This window comes from Ascaphus truei, chromosome 13 (assembly GCF_040206685.1).
Source record: "Ascaphus truei isolate aAscTru1 chromosome 13, aAscTru1.hap1, whole genome shotgun sequence".
Classification (NCBI taxonomy): domain Eukaryota; kingdom Metazoa; phylum Chordata; class Amphibia; order Anura; family Ascaphidae; genus Ascaphus; species Ascaphus truei.
The window spans coordinates 17,965,300-17,983,956 of NC_134495.1; the positions used below are offsets into that span (position 1 = coordinate 17,965,300).

General features: G+C 43.8%; 2 protein-coding genes across 2 annotated transcripts; both read left to right on the forward strand.

Moving 5' to 3' along the window:
- Nucleotides 1–350: 350 nt before the first annotated feature.
- LOC142465242 (olfactory receptor 5AP2-like) lies at nucleotides 351–1,178 on the forward strand. Its single transcript, XM_075569240.1, has one exon. The coding sequence runs from the start codon at nucleotides 351–353 to the stop codon at nucleotides 1,176–1,178; it is 828 nt and encodes a 275-aa protein (XP_075425355.1).
- A 16,336-nt stretch (nucleotides 1,179–17,514) lies between these two features.
- On the forward strand, nucleotides 17,515–18,453 carry LOC142465243 (olfactory receptor 5AP2-like). Its single transcript, XM_075569241.1, has one exon. It carries the CDS (start codon nucleotides 17,515–17,517, stop codon nucleotides 18,451–18,453), a length of 939 nt encoding a protein of 312 aa, XP_075425356.1.
- Nucleotides 18,454–18,657: the final 204 nt, after the last annotated feature.

Genomic DNA, 18,657 nt, shown 5'->3' on the forward strand with positions numbered 1-18,657 from the left:
TATACACTTTTCTGACGTAAGATCATAAAATTATATTATTATATTTCTACTTAAATAATATAGTGCAATTTAGTAGATTGTGTTGAAAAAAATGTGTCCATTGAGTTCAACCATTGTATTTGCAGTAAGTGTTCATTGAAAAACTCTATTCCCTTTTTCATACTTATCAGGACATATTATTATAACAATGATCTTAATCTTTCCCATGTTGCCTTTTGTGCCACAACAGATTATCAAGAAAAGATGAAATTGCGAACCTCACTCTCACTACAGAATTTCTGCTGCTAGGATTAGTGAATACACCGGTTGGACAGGGCGTGCTCTTTGTAGTCTTTGCTGTTGCCTACATCATGACTATTTTTGGCAACGTCCTGGTCGTTGTTGTAATCCAACTGCACTCTCAACTTCACACACCCATGTACTTCTTCCTAGTGAACCTCTCCTTCTTGGAAATCTTGTACACCTCAACAATCATCCCAAATACTTTAAGGAATTTCTTACGTGAGGACAAAGCAATCTCTTTTGTGGGCTGTTTTACCCAGATGTTTATCTTTATTTCCTTGGGGGGCTCTGAATGTGTCCTTCTTGGCACCATGGCTTATGACAGATATGTAGCCATATGCCGCCCCTTACAGTATAATACAATCATGAGTCCGTCTTTTTGTTTCCATCTTGCATTGTTCTCCTGGAGCATTGGATTCCTAAATTCATTGGTGCACACAATTTTCACAGCAATGTTGCCCTTCTGTCATGAACGTCTTATCAAACATTATTTCTGCGAGATACCACACATCTTGAAACTCTCTTGTAAGGACACCCAAGTCAATGAGATACTTATATTCATTTTGGGGGGAAGCATGACTGTGGGCTCTCTCATTCTGACCCTTCTATCCTACACATGCATCGTTGTTGCAGTGCTAAGGATCCCCAGCATAAACAGGAAACGTAAAGCCTTCTCCACCTGCACCTCCCACCTGCTGGTCGTCAGCATATTCTTTGGGACGGTGATCTTTATCTACCTTCGTCCCACATCACAATCTTCTTCGGAACAGGATCGAGTCATATCTGTGGTGTATGGTGTTGTGACACCACTTTTTAATCCTGTTATTTATAGCTTTCGAAATAAAGAATTTCAGAGGGCACTGCAGAAGGTTCTGCAGAAGGTTCCGCAGACTTAGATGGCTCTGTAGACCACGAAACCCTACAGACTTAAAATATCAATGGTTTTGTGACCTCTTATTTTTGACACCAAGAAAAGTAAACATTGAGAACTATTACTATATATCAACCAATGCCTCCCATGACTCTACAATATTAAATGTGATTCAAAATAACTTACTACCTGAGAAATAGTGATATACAGTATACTTTATTCTTTATATTTTATATATAATAAACCGGATCGCCATTAATAGATCTTGACCCATCAACCACAAAATGGAAAAGTGTAGCAAATCGTCAAATTAAACAACTTGCATCATAATGTATTTTTGTGTCTGCGTCAATCCCACCTGAATTATTAATAAGAAATGTAACAATTAGATGAGGATTTAGATCTCTCCTAAATGGATTCATCTGTGTGTTTGTAGACTATTCGGGGACCTGGGATAATAGATACATTCAAATGTTTAATGTATGGATAACAATGGGAGGGGAGACCATGGTTATCCTAAATCAGACAATATTAAAAGTCCCTTATGACCCCTTGGGGTATGCTAAAATGTATCTTAGTTGGTTGCTTGTTCCAAGGAGTTAAGGTGTTAAATCCTTTTGTCAGGTCCCAAGTTTATGTAACTAAGTTTATGTAACTAATGTTAAGTAACTAATTTTATGTTACAAGTCATACTGTAAATATAGGTGATTGGCCAGTCCCTGTTTTTCCAGAATGTGCTGGAAGAGTCACCCTATAGGAGGTGACTCAGCTAGGTTAAGCCCTTCTCTTATCTGCCCAGCAACAAGGATTGGGAAAGTCTATAAATATTAGGGACTCAGCTCTTTATCTCCAGATCTTAAGTGGACCCGTGTGGAGGGGATCTCCAGGGCTTACAGTCCTGTATTTAAGGGTAAGCAGCTGTATTTTCTTGTTTTCCAGTTAGGGAAAGTATCCCAGTGTAAGAGCCCTATAGCCACCATCAGGAACCGGTCGCCTGCCACAGTAGAAAGTGGGTTCTTCATTACAGGGGCTCATTAAGGAGACCTGGAGGGAGTTGCTGGGGAATTACTGGTGAAGTCTCTGGTTCTGTTTCCAGCAACAGGGGAAAGACTTGAAAAAGAGTTACCCTGCCTACAAGTCTCATGGTGGAGGAAACCCTGGTTTGTGTGTCTACGCCTTAACCAAGAAGCTACCCTGTAACTGGATACCAGTCCTGCTGCTACTAAAGATTAATTTGCTCTTTACAATAAAGTTAAGGAAAACTTTTGGTGCCCTGTTCTATCTTTGCTCACCATTCCAGCCCTGCATGAAGTCCAGCGCTCTGAGAAAGAAGGTAACCTAACCGCTGAGCATCACCTACATGCATAAGCAATATCACTTAAGGATACAGTGAGACACCTTGGTGTGGCCCCTCTTCTATTGGCCGGGGGTAGAGGTGTTACACTTAGTAACCATTTTAAATATATTTGACTTGCCAAAGATGTATCTCTATTTTTACATGACAACGACAGGAGACTTGTGTTTGGAAAAGTAAACGTAGCCTTTTATTCAGCCAAATTTCATAAAAAAAATACAGCTTTTCGTCAGCTCGGCGTGTAAAAGTGTGTGTATGTATATATGTTGTTCGCTGCCACCATCTCGACTCATCTTCCTGGAGTAATTCAGGAGCCCCTCTCCTGTTTGCTGGTGTGAACTGCTCACATGCCATTGACATCACACAGCGATCGCCGAAAAAGTAAAAATCCTTTGACTACCGGTGATCGCGGCCACTCCGTCGCTCTGCAGCACCGTCGCGCCCACTATGGGCACCAGCGACGGACTGCATGAACGTGTGATGTCGCAGTCACCGTAGCCAGTACTATAAGCGCAGCCTGAGAGGGGCGAGAGACGGGGGCTGAGGGTTGGGGTTTCCCAGAATTTCAAAATCGAATTCTGGGGTTCCCCAACTAAAAAAAGGTTGAAAATCACTGCTCTAACTCCCTGTTCTGACCTACCACGAGTACTGCTGTCCCTCTCCATATTGCGCCCGCGGTTGTGCTGTGGCCTCCTTCCCCCTCCGCTTGGAGCCCCCCCCGTCCAGTGAATTCCTCTGCTGTCACATTATCTCAATGGGCAATTAGGTCATTAGGAAGAAATCCTCTCATTTGTGATGGTCGCCCTCCCCCTGGCGCCTGTGCCGATGGCTTCTGCGCCTCTCTGTAGCCTCCACCTCCTCCCTCTGCCCCAGCTCGCCACTCGTGATTGGGGGGATTATTGTGTGGTGTGGCATTGGCGGGGGGGGGGGATTGTGTGGATTTGGGGGTTGTGGGGCATTGGAGATGGAGGTGGGGAGAGAGAGGTGGGGGAGAGAGAGGTGGAGTTGAGGGAGAGAGAAGTGGAGGTGAGGGAGAGAGAAGTGGAGGTGGGGGAGAGAGAAGTGGGGTTGAGGGAGAGAGAAGTGGAGGTTGAGAGAGATGGGGGGGAGGGAAAGATGTATGGGTGGGGGTCCCCCGGTTTCAAAGCATTGAGCTGACGGTCCCTCACTCTCACCGCGTAGCTTGTCCACCGCTGTCCCGGTCTCACAACACCGCGTAGCTGGTCCCCGGAGCCTCGTGTCCCCTGGTCTTACCGCACAGCGCACTGTCCCCCGGTCTCACCGCACAGCCCTTGCCGCCACCGCCATGTCGTGGAATGAGTACGTGAAGAACCTGATGGATAAGAATTGTCAGGACGTGGCTATAGTGGGGTACGGCCGCTCCGCCTGCTCCGTGTGAGGGTGTCACCCACGCTCCTGCAGCACAGACGGAAGAAACTGTGAGTATTGCAGGGGACTGCTTAATGCAGACACTGCTTCTATCCTATGGGACTGATACATTAAACAGTGGCTTTTGCTTTGCTATCTCACTATATGAAGAGGTTTTACATGGAGAGGGGTTCATGAAGGGAGTGATGGGTATCTTTGCCACTCCGGTCATTGAAGAGGGGTGTTCCCTCTCCCTCCCTCCGCCGACCGGTCTCACCGGGGACTTATTGCCCTTGCACGTTTGCAGCCGCTACGATCGATCGATCTTAAAATATACGATTGGACTGTATCACACTCACATTTTCATTATGGAAGAACTTTGATCATGATTCATACTGTATATTTTTCTGTCTGTGCAGCAATATGAATATCAATTTCTTCATTTTTGTGAGCTTTTGAAGAATTTTCTCCCTGAATCTAGTTCTCACCGTGCAGCACGGGTCTTTGAACTTTTTGTTCTACTTCTACCTAAGCTCTGTGCATCAGAGACCCCCTGTGCCGTTTTTATATACTGCGCTGCGTAGAAAAAAGCTATATATTATCCAACAGATATTGAGTCACTGGGGTTTTTTTGTTTGCCGTCCTCTGTATTAGATATAGGATAAAGTATCTGTCGTCTAAATTTGGCCTAGGTTAAACTTGATGGACCTACTGTACTGCACCGACACACTTTATTCGAGCAAATGCCCAGTATGTACCTGGCAGATACCTGGAATGCACCGCTCCTCACCTCTGACAAGCCCCGTTGCGTTTGCCTTCCCAGCCTGGGTTCATGCCTGGCTGACGGGCGGCTGATCTGTTAAATGATAATGATTAGGATTTAATAGGCTGCAATGCTTAGCGTGTCTACCAGATGGCATAAATTCATGAATTGTAATGCAGTATATATATATATACTGTGCAGTATTGCAGCCAGCAGGAATAAAATACTTCAATCCCTGCCTGAAAAATACCTCAATGCACTCGGGCAGAAAACAGTCACAAACCTCAATACACCCGGGTATACCCGAATTCGTGGGACTAGCCGAGCTCGAATAAAGTGTGTCGCCAGTGTACGTCTTTTTCCAACCTCATCTACTATGTAACTATGTAACAAGGACTAATTGTAGTAAAGTATAAATGTAATACATTAAATATACTTTTATGTCAAAAACGATGGTTGTTAGTTCTTATTAGGAATTTATTCAATTTAGGTGGGGACGGGGCTAGGGGTGGGGCTAGGGGTGGGGCTAGGGGTGGAGCTAGGTGGCGAGTAGCTTTTTTGGTTGGGCGAGTAGCTTTTGGGGTAATTTGTCAAGCCCTGTCTGTGTGTGTGCGCATATATGTATATATGTATATATATATAGATATATATATATATAGATATATATATATATATATATAGATATATATATATATCTATATATATATATATATATATATATCTCTCTCTCTCTATCTATATATATATATATAGTGTATAGTGTATAGTGTATTTTTTGTCTGTTATGCGTGTTGTTTTACCACTGTCAGTTTGTTACTTATTTCAACGATTTTGACACTTATTTTAACCAATACAATTAAAGCATTTTAATTTTAAATTTATCATCATCTCATTATCATTTACAACGAGTGCTGCCCTGAGGGTGTCTTTGTTTCCTAGTAATTATTCTATACACATATGCGCACGTATATATATCGGCACCGGTAGTCTTTCGCAAGGCCATGTACATCAAGAATATTTTGGCACCTAGTAAGCTTAGCGAGGCAACACAGGTAGCTGGAGGGTGTCATGCTGTATCAGGCAATCATAAGTGTGGTAGATCTCGGTGCACAATGTGCAGGCACCTTAGGATCTCTGATACCTTTGCCTCCTCTAGTAACCACTCAGACCATACCCTGAAAAGTTCTATCAACTGTCTATCTACTTACGTAGTTTACTTACTCACATGTTCGTGCAATCTGCAATATGTGGGCCGCACGAAGAGGGCACTGTGTGTCAGGTTCCTTGAACACAGACGTGCTATTCTCAAGGGTGTCCTGGTGCACAGTGTCCCTCGCCATTTTTCTCAGTTCCACTCCAAAGACCCTAGTGGGCTCACGATAATGGGGATAGAAAGCATTCCCCCATACAAAACTAGGTGGTGATAGATTCAAATCATTGGGCATTAGGGAGTCTTTTTGGATTTATTCCCTCGATACACTCTCTCCCAAGGGTTTGAATGAATGTATCGATACTAGTATCCTAGTTTGAATCCGTTGTTCTTCTGCTGTAATTGCCTCCTCAATATCAGTCTTAGGGGGCTATGCACTAAGCAGTGATAAGTCGTTTTAAGAACGCAAAGTGCTCTTAAAACGTGATGTTCCGCCGAACACGATTCACTAAGCCACGCAAACAGGCACTTTGCGTTCTTAAACTGACTTTTTCCTGGAAATTTTTCCATGTCCAACTTTGCTTGTACGATAACCTGTTTGCGTTCAATTTTGCCCTTCTTAGGTATTCACTAAGCTACGCAAAGTTATCGTACGCGAAAGTTGCGTTCAAAAAAGCTCGCCAGCTAAAGGCAGGTGATAAAAAAGCTGGACTTTAAATTTTTTATTTGTTTACATTTTTGCGTGCGCAACACCCATACAGCAGGCCGGCGGGTGTCCCCGGCTGATCTTGCGGGGGTCCCCAAGGGAGGCCGGGGGTCCCGCGGGTGTCCCCGGCTGACCCGTGGGTGTCCCCGGCTGACCCCGTGGAGGTCCGGGGGTCCCCGGCTCACCAAGCGGGGGTTCCCGTGGGAGTCCGGGGGTCCCCGCGGCCGTCCCGTGGTCCCCGCGGGAGTCCCGTGGTCCCCGCGGGAGTCCCGGGGTACCCGCGGGCCTGCGGTACCAATGTTGTGCCTCCAAAAAAATAAACAATATTTCTAACTAAATACACCCCCCTCCCCTCGCCCCCTAACACATACAATACAGTAATGGGTAAAATTACTATTATCCACATATGGATAAAAATGCATTTGCCCATTTAAAATACATATAAATTACAATAAATACAGTAAATACATATTACACTTACCTTTTCCAGGCACCCACGATGAAGGCCATCTTCATCCTCATCTTCATCCTGCCCATGTCCCTCCGGTGCTGCAAAACATACACAACAATCAAAATAGCCAATGTAATGTCCCCTAACCCCTTAATCACCTTTGCGGTCATTAACCACCACAGTCATTAAGGGGTTAACCCACCCTGCCCCCATTCATTTGTACAGTGGTTTATATATTATATATATATATATATATCGACAAATCACCCAAAAATCTACTCGCCCAACCAAAAAATCTACTCGCCACCTAGTCCCGCCCCCAACCCCGCCCCTAGTCCCGCCCTCAACCCCGCTTTAAAATAAAATATATAAATAAAATACATTTAATAAATTCCTAGTCAGAATAACATTCGTTTTTGACAAATGTATTTATTGTATTACATTATACTACAATTAGTCCTTGTTACATGTGTGTGTGTAAATGTCGGATCTAGAATTAAAAGCCTGGTGTGAATGACTAGTTTCCTGAACCCCTTAACCAGTGTCTGGATGCCCCTGCTTCACAATATCTAAAGCAGCAATCCCACCTGGGATCTTACCTGATCCGCAGTCCCTCAATGTCCAGGTACGCTCATTCCCGCAATGTTATACATTGGGGAGGTGTTCCCTACCTGTCTTCTGGGTTAGGGGGGGGGGGGGGTACCGATGTCTTCCGTGTGAAGCTTGAGCCAGATCTGGAAGAAAGCAGTATAGGGTAGTTAAGATTTCGGTGTAGTATAGGGCAGTTAAGATATATAGGGTAAATAAGAGATCCAGATCCAGAGTGTGAGTGACTGAGAAAGAGAGTGTGGGGGAGAGAGAGAGAGAGTGTAGGGGAGAGAGAGAGTGTAGGGGAGAGAGAGTGTGGGGGGGAGAGAGAGAGAGTGTGGGGGGGAGAGAGAGTGTGGGGGAGAGAGAGAGAGTGGGGAGAGAGAGTGTGGGGGAGAGAGAGTGTGGGGGAGAGAGTGGGGGAGAGAGAGTGTGGGGGAGAGAGAGTGTGGGCGAGAGAGTGTGGGGGAGAGAGAGTGGGGAGAGAGAGAGAGTGTGGGGAGAGAGAGAGAGAGAGAGTGTGGGGGAGAGAGAGTGTGGGGGAGAGAGTGTAGGGGAGAGAGAGGGAGAGGGAGTGTGGGGGAGAGAGGGAGAGAGTGTGGGGGAGAGAGGGAGAGAGAGTGTGGGGGAGAGAGGGAGAGAGAGTGTGGGGGAGAGAGGGAGAGAGTGTGGGGGAGAGAGGGAGAGAGAGTGTGGGGGAGAGAGGGAGAGAGAGTGTGGGGGAGAGAGGGAGAGAGAGTGTGGGGGAGAGAGGGAGAGAGAGTGTGGGGGGGAGAGAGAGAGTGTAGGGGAGAGAGAGAGAGAGTGTGTGGGGGGGAGAAAGAGAGAGCGTGTGGGGGAGAGAAAGAGAGAGTGTGTGAGAGAAAGAGAGTGTGGGGGAGAGAGAGAGTGTGGGGGGAGAGAGAGAGTGTGGGGGAGACAGAGGAAAGAAACGTTGGGTGACACACACAGAGGGTGGGTGATACACAGAGAGAGAGAGGCTGGGTGAGTGACTGGCTGGGTGAGTGACTGGCTGGGTGAGTGGCTGGGTGGGGCAGGGGTGACGGTGGGTGGGTGTGTGACTGACACTGACTGGGGGTGGGGGGTGACTGACACTGACTGGGGGTGGGGGGTTACTGACACTGACTGGGGGTGGGGGGGTGACTGACACTGACTGGGGGTGGGGGGGGGGGGGCTGACACTGACTGGGGGTGGAGGGGTGACTGACACTGACTGGGGATGGGGGGGTGACTGACACTGACTGGGGTGGGGGGTGACTGACACTGGCTGGGGGGGGGGGGACTGACACTGACATATATAACACCAATATACAAATAAATGGTTCAGGATTACATAAACATGTATAAATCAAAACATGAAATCAGAATCTCCACAACAGCACATTGTAATAAAATTAATCCAGCAGCACATTTGATCTTCACATTAAAACACCACCACTTTTAAAAATAAATGATAGCTCCTCTCCCAACACACCAGCACCTAGACAAATATATATCAAATCTCAAACAATTGCATTTTAGTGTGTACATGATGCAATTAATCTGTGCATCATGTAACACTATGCAAAATCAATTTCAAAATAAAATACACTATGACCAATGTCCCCTAACCACCAATGCCATCCACAAAATCAAATTGTGAAACTAAGCAACATAAATACATTTACCATCAATCAATTAATCAATTTCCTAAACCAATTACAATACAATCCAAATCAATTATACAATTCACTATTCAATTCCTAAAGCCAAACCATTGGCAAAAAAATCCTAATTCAAAGTAACCATCATTCAAATCTAACTACCAGAAAGAAACCATTAAAAATTAAATGTAACTAAATAAAAACTACATTACACACACCAATGTATAAATAAAGCTGCTAAATACATTTGAAATACATGAAAAGAACATAAACATTAGCAACACAATAATTTATTATCCCTGTATGTCTATCCATCTAGATATACATAACATACAGGGGCAATAAAATAGCATAAAAAAACAATGCATTTACATCCACAAATCACATACAATACACCCATTCAGTGTCCCTGAATGTATGTATATCCATAGGGACATAGATCAATTCAGGGGCATTAAATGGGGTGAAAAAAACCCACATGAATAAAAAATAAAAAAAAACTGTAAAAGTTAAAATAATAAACTTTTCTTTTGTTTACTTACCATTAGATGCCCACTCACCGAAATCCAGGGGAACCGGAAGCTCTCGAACCAATCCAAAGGTAACCGTAAAATAATAAACCATTACAATTCACTTGTGTCTTCTTTCTTGTGTTTTGTAATCCATTTCGTCACGGGGTCTTCATCTGTATTCTTCTATCTTCTTTCTTCTTCCGCTCTCTTCCGGGGTCTTTTTCGGCCGCGCCCTCATCTTGTTTCTTCTTTAGCAGGGCCGTCTTCATTGGCGTCTCCCTTAAAAATGAGACGACATAGGCTTTTATAGGCCTATGACGTCACATTTTCGTCAAATGGTTCCCACCATTGGGCCGTGAAAACCATGTGATTTGGGGTGTTGGGGAAATGATGATGTCATTTAAAGGCAATGACGCCAGCCAATCAGAATGGCTGAGCTTAATTTGCCTTTAAGATGACGTCATCAAAAGAAACATCGCCGCCCTCAGATGGTACGGTAGTCAATCAGAGCGTGGCTGTTTTGAGCACGTACGATAGAAAATGGGCTCAAGGCCTTAGTGAATCGCGTCTCCGGCTTCACTTTTTATCGGACGTGCTTTTTTTTCAGCCAGACGCAAGAGCACGGAGCTTAGTGCATAGCCCCCTTATTCTTTAGTGTGTTTATATTCTGTTCAAATTGTGTTTAACATTTTCTATATGCCGCTTGTAGTAAGTGGCGTAATATGTCTTTGAAAGGGTTACTTTTTTACTTTGGTAGGAATCCCTTCACTCAACTTAGTGATTTGGACAGCACTGGTTTAGCAGTCTCCCAAACACAGACAAATACGAGCTCGGGAAGAGAGGAGTCAGACAACAGGTCTGCTTCCACACTTCAAAGTTTATTCAGTTGTGCCCCGACATTTATACAAAAAACTAAGGGCATGTTAATACATAACATATCATGTTTAACAATGAGAAATAACAAGTTTCTGTAGAGGTTATGTAGCTGTGTCTTTGGACAAAGCATTAGTAACTCAATACATCTTGCTTATGTTTGGCCAGCAGTTTCTACTTCTACATTACAAAGAGAAATACAGGGAATGTTTCTCAAGAGCTTGCAGCTGTATTGTTTGGGACATTTTACTGCTCTTGTGCTATTGTATAAAAGACAGACTGAGAACAACAGAAGTAAATAAAGATTACAATTAGCATAGTGAGTTAATTCTTTCAGTACTGGAACAGCTCATATAAGAAGGATAAAGTTAGCAAATTATATTAACCCTTTCAATCCCTGAGACTTGTAGAGCTGACATATAATTTTAACCCCTTCAGTCTTCATAGGTTATATCCACTCTTGTGCTCTGACAGCCTCGGGTCTGTGAATTTCCAATATCATTCAATTCATTTAGATGAATATATCAATTTCTATTTAATTTTATATATAATATTATAATTTGTATTTTATTTAGGATTGCCAAATAATTGATGATTTGAACTATATGTTTTATGTTTATTCATAAGATTATTAATATTATTATAATGTGTATTTTATGTTTACAGTTAGTTGTTACAGTCACCATGTTTAACTATACATCAAGATAGTTAATAACTTTAATGGTGTTTGGTGTATTTATTTTATATTATTTATAAATGAATAGGTTATACTTTGTATATAATTAGTTAAATTATAATCGGTTTGTTCATATTAAAATTGTGTAGGATTGGTTACATTTTTAGCAGTCAATCCAGTTTAACATATTAGTGGTAAATTATTGTAGATTACATGGTTATTTGCAGAGTATGTTAACAATTTTTGTTGGTCTAGTCTTATGTATGGTATGGACATTGTGACAATGGTAATTATTATATATATATATATATATTTTTTATATGTAATTTCGTGATTTCTAGTATACACATTTCGTATCACATTCAGTCTGTAGAATGGCCTCAGTAGTTTCCATGATCCAGACTGCTGGTATATAGCAATTATGATGTTTGGGGTCTGTTGAATCAGCTCCAGCAGGCATGGATTGACTTTATTTGCTTCAGCCTATTTGATTGGCTAGTATGGACCAATCAGACAGCCCCTGATGAAGTAGCTTTGCGTGACGAAATGCGTAGGGACGTGGTGACGTCATCACGCACGGGTAGAGACAAGAGGAGCCCCTGGACTCTTAGCAACCAAACGAGCAACACAGCCAAGCCAGCTGATTCTCTCCTTGCCGAGAACGAAAGCAGTGACGGAGGATAAGCCACACGGGTTCTGTGAGACACAGATACAGGGCGTCAGCGTGTGATAGGAGCTGCTGGAGGCTGCACGAGGGTTCTATTCTATCAGATGCACCCAGCATTTGCCGGACTCTCTCTAACCCTTTTGATGACATCCCACAGAGATTTCTCTCCCATGAATGTGTTTTTTTAAATCTTGTAAGTGCATCTCCTTGTGGCTGCTCTTGCTTAATAAATTTACCCTGATTTTTACACAGATTTATGCTATGGAGCTTGCGCTTCTCTGTGTTTTGTGTTTTTAGGTTTACAGTGGAAGGCTACACCACTTTCCTGAAGCTGCAAAGTGTTCCATAGGACTGATTTGTTGGACTTTGAACCTCTCTGGATTATTCATCAAGTGGAATCACTGGGACACATCTTCTGTGGTTTAAGTTACCATTATTATAATTGTTTCACTGTTTATCATATATTTATTTGAAATATTATTAGACTAGGGGCACGTTAATTATTTAAACACTTATTAATAATTTATTCACTTATTATTTTTTTTTTATACATTCTCTTATCTTATTCATATTCCCTCCTTAGCGCTACATCTTTTGTGTGTGTTATATATATATATATATATATATAACTTACAGGGAGACTTACAGAGACAGTAGGTGAGGGAATAAGTGCTGTGTATGGCAGTGCTTGGCCACAATGGGTGGTAGGAGTGGCTGAGTGTGGGACAGTAACCATGAGTGCAGGCTGTTGGAATGCTTAACTTGTGGGGTGAGTTTTAAGGTTAGTCATTATTAAATAAAAAGGTTAACAGCATTTACAGGGGAAGAGATGGCAGGCTGCATGGGTGATATCCGGTGTGTGACTTGGTTCAGGCTTAGGATAGATCCCCAGCAGCAGGAAGGAGTAGATGGTGTGGATAGAGGATTTGTGTGGGTGCTTTTTATTGAGGAGTAAAGAAGTTGTTGGGAGAGAGGCGTATAAATAATGGTGCAGTGGGGAGTGGGGAAATTGGAGCGAACAGAGAAGTTCACAAAGTAGTGAGGAAACAGTAAGCAAAAAAAGCAATAGGTAGGGCATGGTGAGATGCAGGATGAGACAGTCCAGGTATTGGAGGATAGGAAGAGTACAAAGAATCATAGCATTTAGAAAATCAAGATCTCACAGCTGCAGAGTTGTTGTATTGCTTTTTTTGCTCACTGTTTCCTCACTACTTTGTGAACTTCTCTGTTCGCCACACACCACAGCACAGCCCTCTATGGGGCAGGCCCCAGTGGCCGTGTGTGTGGGTGCGCAAAGTGCTGTGAGACGTATGCTGGCAAGGAAGACACGAATGTTGTCTTCCCGTGCCGCGACGGGTCATGTACTCGGCGGACAGCTGTAGCCCAATTAGATGACATCAACTGCATTACTCTGGTCAAAATTCCTACTTACTTCCTCATGGAAACTAATAAGATCTATCCTTCATATATCCATACTGACTATTACTAATAATTTTGTTATCCGTTCAGTATTCCTGAACATTATCCTGTACTAAACCTTCAAGCAGCTTCCCCACTATTGATGTCAGGCTTACAGGCCTTTCAATTCCCACCCCTCCACTCCCTCTCGAGACATGAAATCGGCATTGACATTCTCCTTTGCTGGTCTCGGTCGTATCTTGAAGGAGAATGGCTGGAGGTACAGGTACCAGCTGGTCAACCTGGAGTTGGAGTCTTTCATAGTGTTCAACCACTTCAAGGGGGCATGGTCAGTGACCAAGGCAAAGTGGACCCCGGGCCAGATAGTGCCTCAATGCCTCAATTGCCCCTCTAGTGCCAAGGTCTTCTTTACAATGGCTGCATACTTAACCTCCCTGGGAAACAACTTCAGTCTCATGAACAGAATAGGGTGTTCTACCCTGTCAAAGTCCTGCGCTAAAACTGCTGCATCATCCGGTAAAAGCTGCGTCATCTGGTCACCTGATTTCAGAAACCGGAAGTGACGACAGCGGTAGCGGTGGAGACTTGGAGTGGGTGAGAGCACGACTCACCCAGCTCCCGTGAGTCACGGCGGTTACTTTGTATTGTACAAATGTTTTAAACGGATCACCCTGATGTAAGCCTTTACTGCAGGGGGTCTTTTTGTGATAAATGTACACTTTTATATGTACCATCTGCACTATCCTAGTCTTTCTTATTTCACCTGGGCCCTGTTGAACTGAGTGCACATCCACCCACGGTTACTACAATTTGCCACAGTTTTGGATATGCCCATTTATGGCTTACGTTTGTGAGTATAATTATTGGAGGCTCGAGTCACAATTGAACCACAAGTGTCCTACAGTACTGTTCTATGTCCATTTTCTCATGTCTCCTTTGGTGATGCATCCCTCGCTCCCCTGATTTTCTTGGATGTCAATTCTGGAGGTAGACGTCTGTGGAAAATTGGAAAAAGACCCCAGAAGTTCCCATTTTCTGATGATTTTTTGAGAACCTGACTTGGGAGAAATTACAGATAAGAGGGAATAGTTATAGGGCCTTTCCCAGCCCAGTATAATAGGTGTGGGCAACATTGGAGCTACCCCCACAAAGAGGGAAGCCTCCTGGTCCTGTACCTTCAAGGATACCTGAGCCACGAGGTAATGTCGGGTATCCCAGTGGATGCACTCAATAAAATACATGGCATCGTAGGAGACGACCTCGGGTCCACCAAATCTTTGAGCACCATCATCTTGGTGGAGCTGTCATCAACAAGAGCTTGTACAGTCCTTCCAGAAATCAGGACCCGGAGGAAAAATGGCGTGCCGTGGCCATTGCCTGGATGGTGTCCTCAATCTCCACATGCTGAACAGCTAGCTGGTTCCGGTTTATAGACATATGGTGATGCATCTGGGAGGGATATAGACCGCTGGAACCAGGGACTGGGTGGATATTGGGGATGATATGTCTGTCCAGTCTCTACATCTTCATTTTGGTTTCCCTGCATTAGAGCCTTCCTGCGAGGGGCGTGCGTTCGCCTACAGACTTTGTTGAGTATCTCGCACTTCCATTATCATGGATCAGTTTTGCCTGGAGGTCTGGAACAGGTGTGCCTGTTGGTGACTTAGCACCTAGGAACTTCTTGACTAGTCGCACTGCCATACGAAGGGTCCCTGCAGCGTTGCACTTTACCCAGTCATGGACAGTAGTCAGAACTTGGATGATCTTTTCCAAAATTACCTGTTCCTGTTCCATGACCTCTTCTTTACTATGCTCCTCCGGTCGGAGCTAGTGAGTACACAAATCTCGAAGTTGTTGTGCGATGGCCCAGGGTCGGTCATTGGGTGTACTTTGATAGGTCCAGAACCGGTGGTAAGTCAGGCCGAGCAAGTCCACAATGGCGACCTTGACTTGTGTATAGTCCAACACTTGCTCTGTGGAGCTCCTCCAGCAAGTAGTGGGGCCAAAGTAGTTGCCCAGCGATCCATTACCTAGCCGTATACAGTGCCCATCCTCTCAAAGGTAAAAAAGAATGCTTCTTGATCATCTGTTACCTTCATTAATCCTCCAACGTCCCCACTGGCCGACACATAACAGTCCAAATTGTTGGTAACAGACTTGTCCCTGTTACAGGGGCCATATTTATTAAGTGGTTCTATTCCACAGACCACCTTCCAGCGCCAAAAGACATCTTATGGCCCATACATTTCAATGAGCCAAATATGTCTTTCAGTGCTTGGAGATTCCTTATTGGATAGAGCGTCTTAGTGTAATGAATCTGCTCCTGGGTTTTGCTGAAACCTCGTCCTTACAGAACCTTGCAGCTTCTAGGAAACTCTCCCTTGAACCTGCAATCAAGAATCACCTGCTTGTGTAATTAGACTGCAGCTCTGTCTCATTGGCTGTCTGTTCTATTTAACTCCTGCCCCGCTCACCAGGAAGTTGCTGGACATAGACTTTCTTTAGTAACTGTGTTTGTCACAGCCTGTGTTTGGCCTGCCTGGCCTCCTTGTCATAGTTCTCAGTTACTGGCAGACCCCACCGCATGTCCGCGGTTACACTGAAGCCTCAGTGTTTCTTGTCCTGTCTGCAGTACCTGTGCCCTGCTTCCAGTCCTGCAGAGGCCTGCAGAGGTGCTTCTTGTTACCTGCTGCATACTCTCCATTGCAGAGGCCTGCATCATTGTTCCTGATACCTGCTGCAATCTCCTGCTCCCAGTGGTCTCCACTACTCACAGCTGTACCTGGCTAGGGGGTGCTGTTTTGCGCTGACGCACTGAATTCCCCGTTCCTGTCTTCATTGGAGCACCTTCGCCCAAGCGTCCTGTTGCCGAACCCCAGCATGGATATCGTTTACCCAGCCTTCTCCTATCCTGACCCCGGCTTATCCACGGATTATCCTGCCTTCTCCAGTCCCGACCCTGCTACGTACGACCACGGGATTCGCAACCCGGATCAGGCTTCGTGGTCTAAGGTCGGTGTATATCTATCCCCACCTCAGCCCCGCGGTCCGGTCCAGGTTTGTGGTGAGCACGTACGTTACACTTAGTAAACATGGGTCATAATGTATTTCTACAGTTTAGTATACTACTAAGAGTTGTGAAGAAAAGCAACATTTCAACAAATGAGTTACATAAATACCACTGAGAATAATTACTCCCACCAGGCTCATCAAAGCATTCCCTCAATATCCCATATGCCATATAAAATGTGCTGAGGGTACATGGAGAATAGACGTTTCACACAGACACTTTCTAATGGATTCTTCGTCTACTTCTTCTAGCTCACACCAGTCTGGGTTAGTGTGGGCTTTTCAGACTGTGATATCTCAACAACTAACATTTTATGCAGCAGATGCAATAAAGGACTAGAGAATGGCAATACGGTACGTTGTTTTGGCTTGTCTTGGCATGTTAGGAGAGCAGAGGAGGCCACTTGCTAATTTAGGTTTCATATACGGTAGCATGATAGCAGATAAGGAAAAAAGAGAAATCAACAGGGTACAATGTTATACAGATACAGTTACAAGAGAGGGATCCCTGCTCAGATGTTACGTACATATTCAGACAGTTAGAGACAGTGGGGGTTATTCATTAAAAGAGGGTGATGGAGCACTGTTGCACAAGACTCCCATCGGCACTAGTGCAATTTAATGAATTACTCCCAACGTGTCCTGTATCAAATGCTACAGGTACACACAATTAAAGCTGAGGAGTTCCTCTTTAAAAGGCATGCTGTAGCTACAGACAGATATAGATTGGAGTTTTCTGCTTAGAAGATATTGTTACTGTATAAATTGCTAGAAGTAATGGGATCACTGCTTTTGCATTGTGAGTATACTGTAGACAGTGGCTCAGATGTTCACAAGTGCAGATAGTTGCATCTGGGGGAGGGGGGTGGTCTGTGCTCAGATTTTACAGGTGAAGTACAGTATATCTGTGTTAAGAATACTTCTTAGTTTCCATGATGTTCTTACTAATATCAAGTAATTTATTTTACTCCTGGTTTTTCATAGTAGTTGCTAAAATCCTGCTTTCGCTCCTCTTAATCTTGAAGCAAGATGCTTCATCTTTCAAACTAATACTTTTCATAATCTCATGCCAAATTGCTCCCTTTCCCTTTTCTCCATAAGATCTGAAGACTTTTTACCAACGATGGAACAGTTTGAAAATGTTACTCTTCCTGAAGGATTTTTTCTTTTAGGACTAGGAACAACGCCAGAGCTTCAGAAGGTGCTTTTTGCAGTGTTTGTTATTGCCTACATTATGACGATTGTGGGAAATGCAATGGTCATTGTCATAATCCGACTGGATTCTCGTCTTCACACTCCCATGTACTTCTTTCTGGTCAACCTTGCCTTGCTGGAAATCTTGTACACCACAGCGATTACCCCAAATACTTTAAGGAATTTCCTGGATGAGGAGAAAAGAATCTCCTTTGCGGGCTGCTTTATTCAGATGTTTGTATTCATTACCTTGGGTGGCTCTGAGTGTGTCCTCCTAGGCACCATGGCTTATGACAGATATGTAGCCATATGCCACCCCCTACTCTACACCACAACCATGAATCAGTCTCTTTGCCTCCATCTGGCCCTTTTCTCCTGGACCACTGGATTCCTGAATTCCTTGGTGAACACCATTTTCACAGCAATATTGCCCTTCTGTCATGACCGCCTTATCAAACATTACTTCTGTGAAATCCCACCTCTTCTGAAGATCTCTTGTAAGGACACCCATGTTAATGAGCTGATTGTATTCCTTTTTGGAGGTTCTGTGATTGTGGGCTCCCTCCTCCTGACTCTAGTTTCTTATGTCTTTGTCATTGCTGCAGTTATGAGGATCCCTAGTCTAACTGGGAAACGTAAAGCCTTCTCCACCTGCACCTCACACCTGATGGTCGTCAGCATCTTCTTTGGGACGGTGATCTTCACTTATCTCCGTCCTACCTCACACTCTTACTTTGATCAGGATCAACTTGTGTCTGTGGTGTATGGTGTATTGACACCACTTATTAATCCCATTATTTATAGCTTTAGAAATAAAGATTTTCAGAGGGCACTGCGGAAGATTTGGAAATTTGGATTTGCTGTGTAAACTGACTGTAAGAAAAAAATAATAATTCTGTAATAAAAACAGCGATAGTCCTAATTAGATAACAGTGAGGAGAGAAAATACTTTTACTGACCACGGTCAATAAATCAGCATTACTTGTATTTATTTAATAATAAAGAAAATTATCACACAAAGTACATGTACCCTCTCAGTCTTTTAAAAATTGGCATAACAGACACAAATATG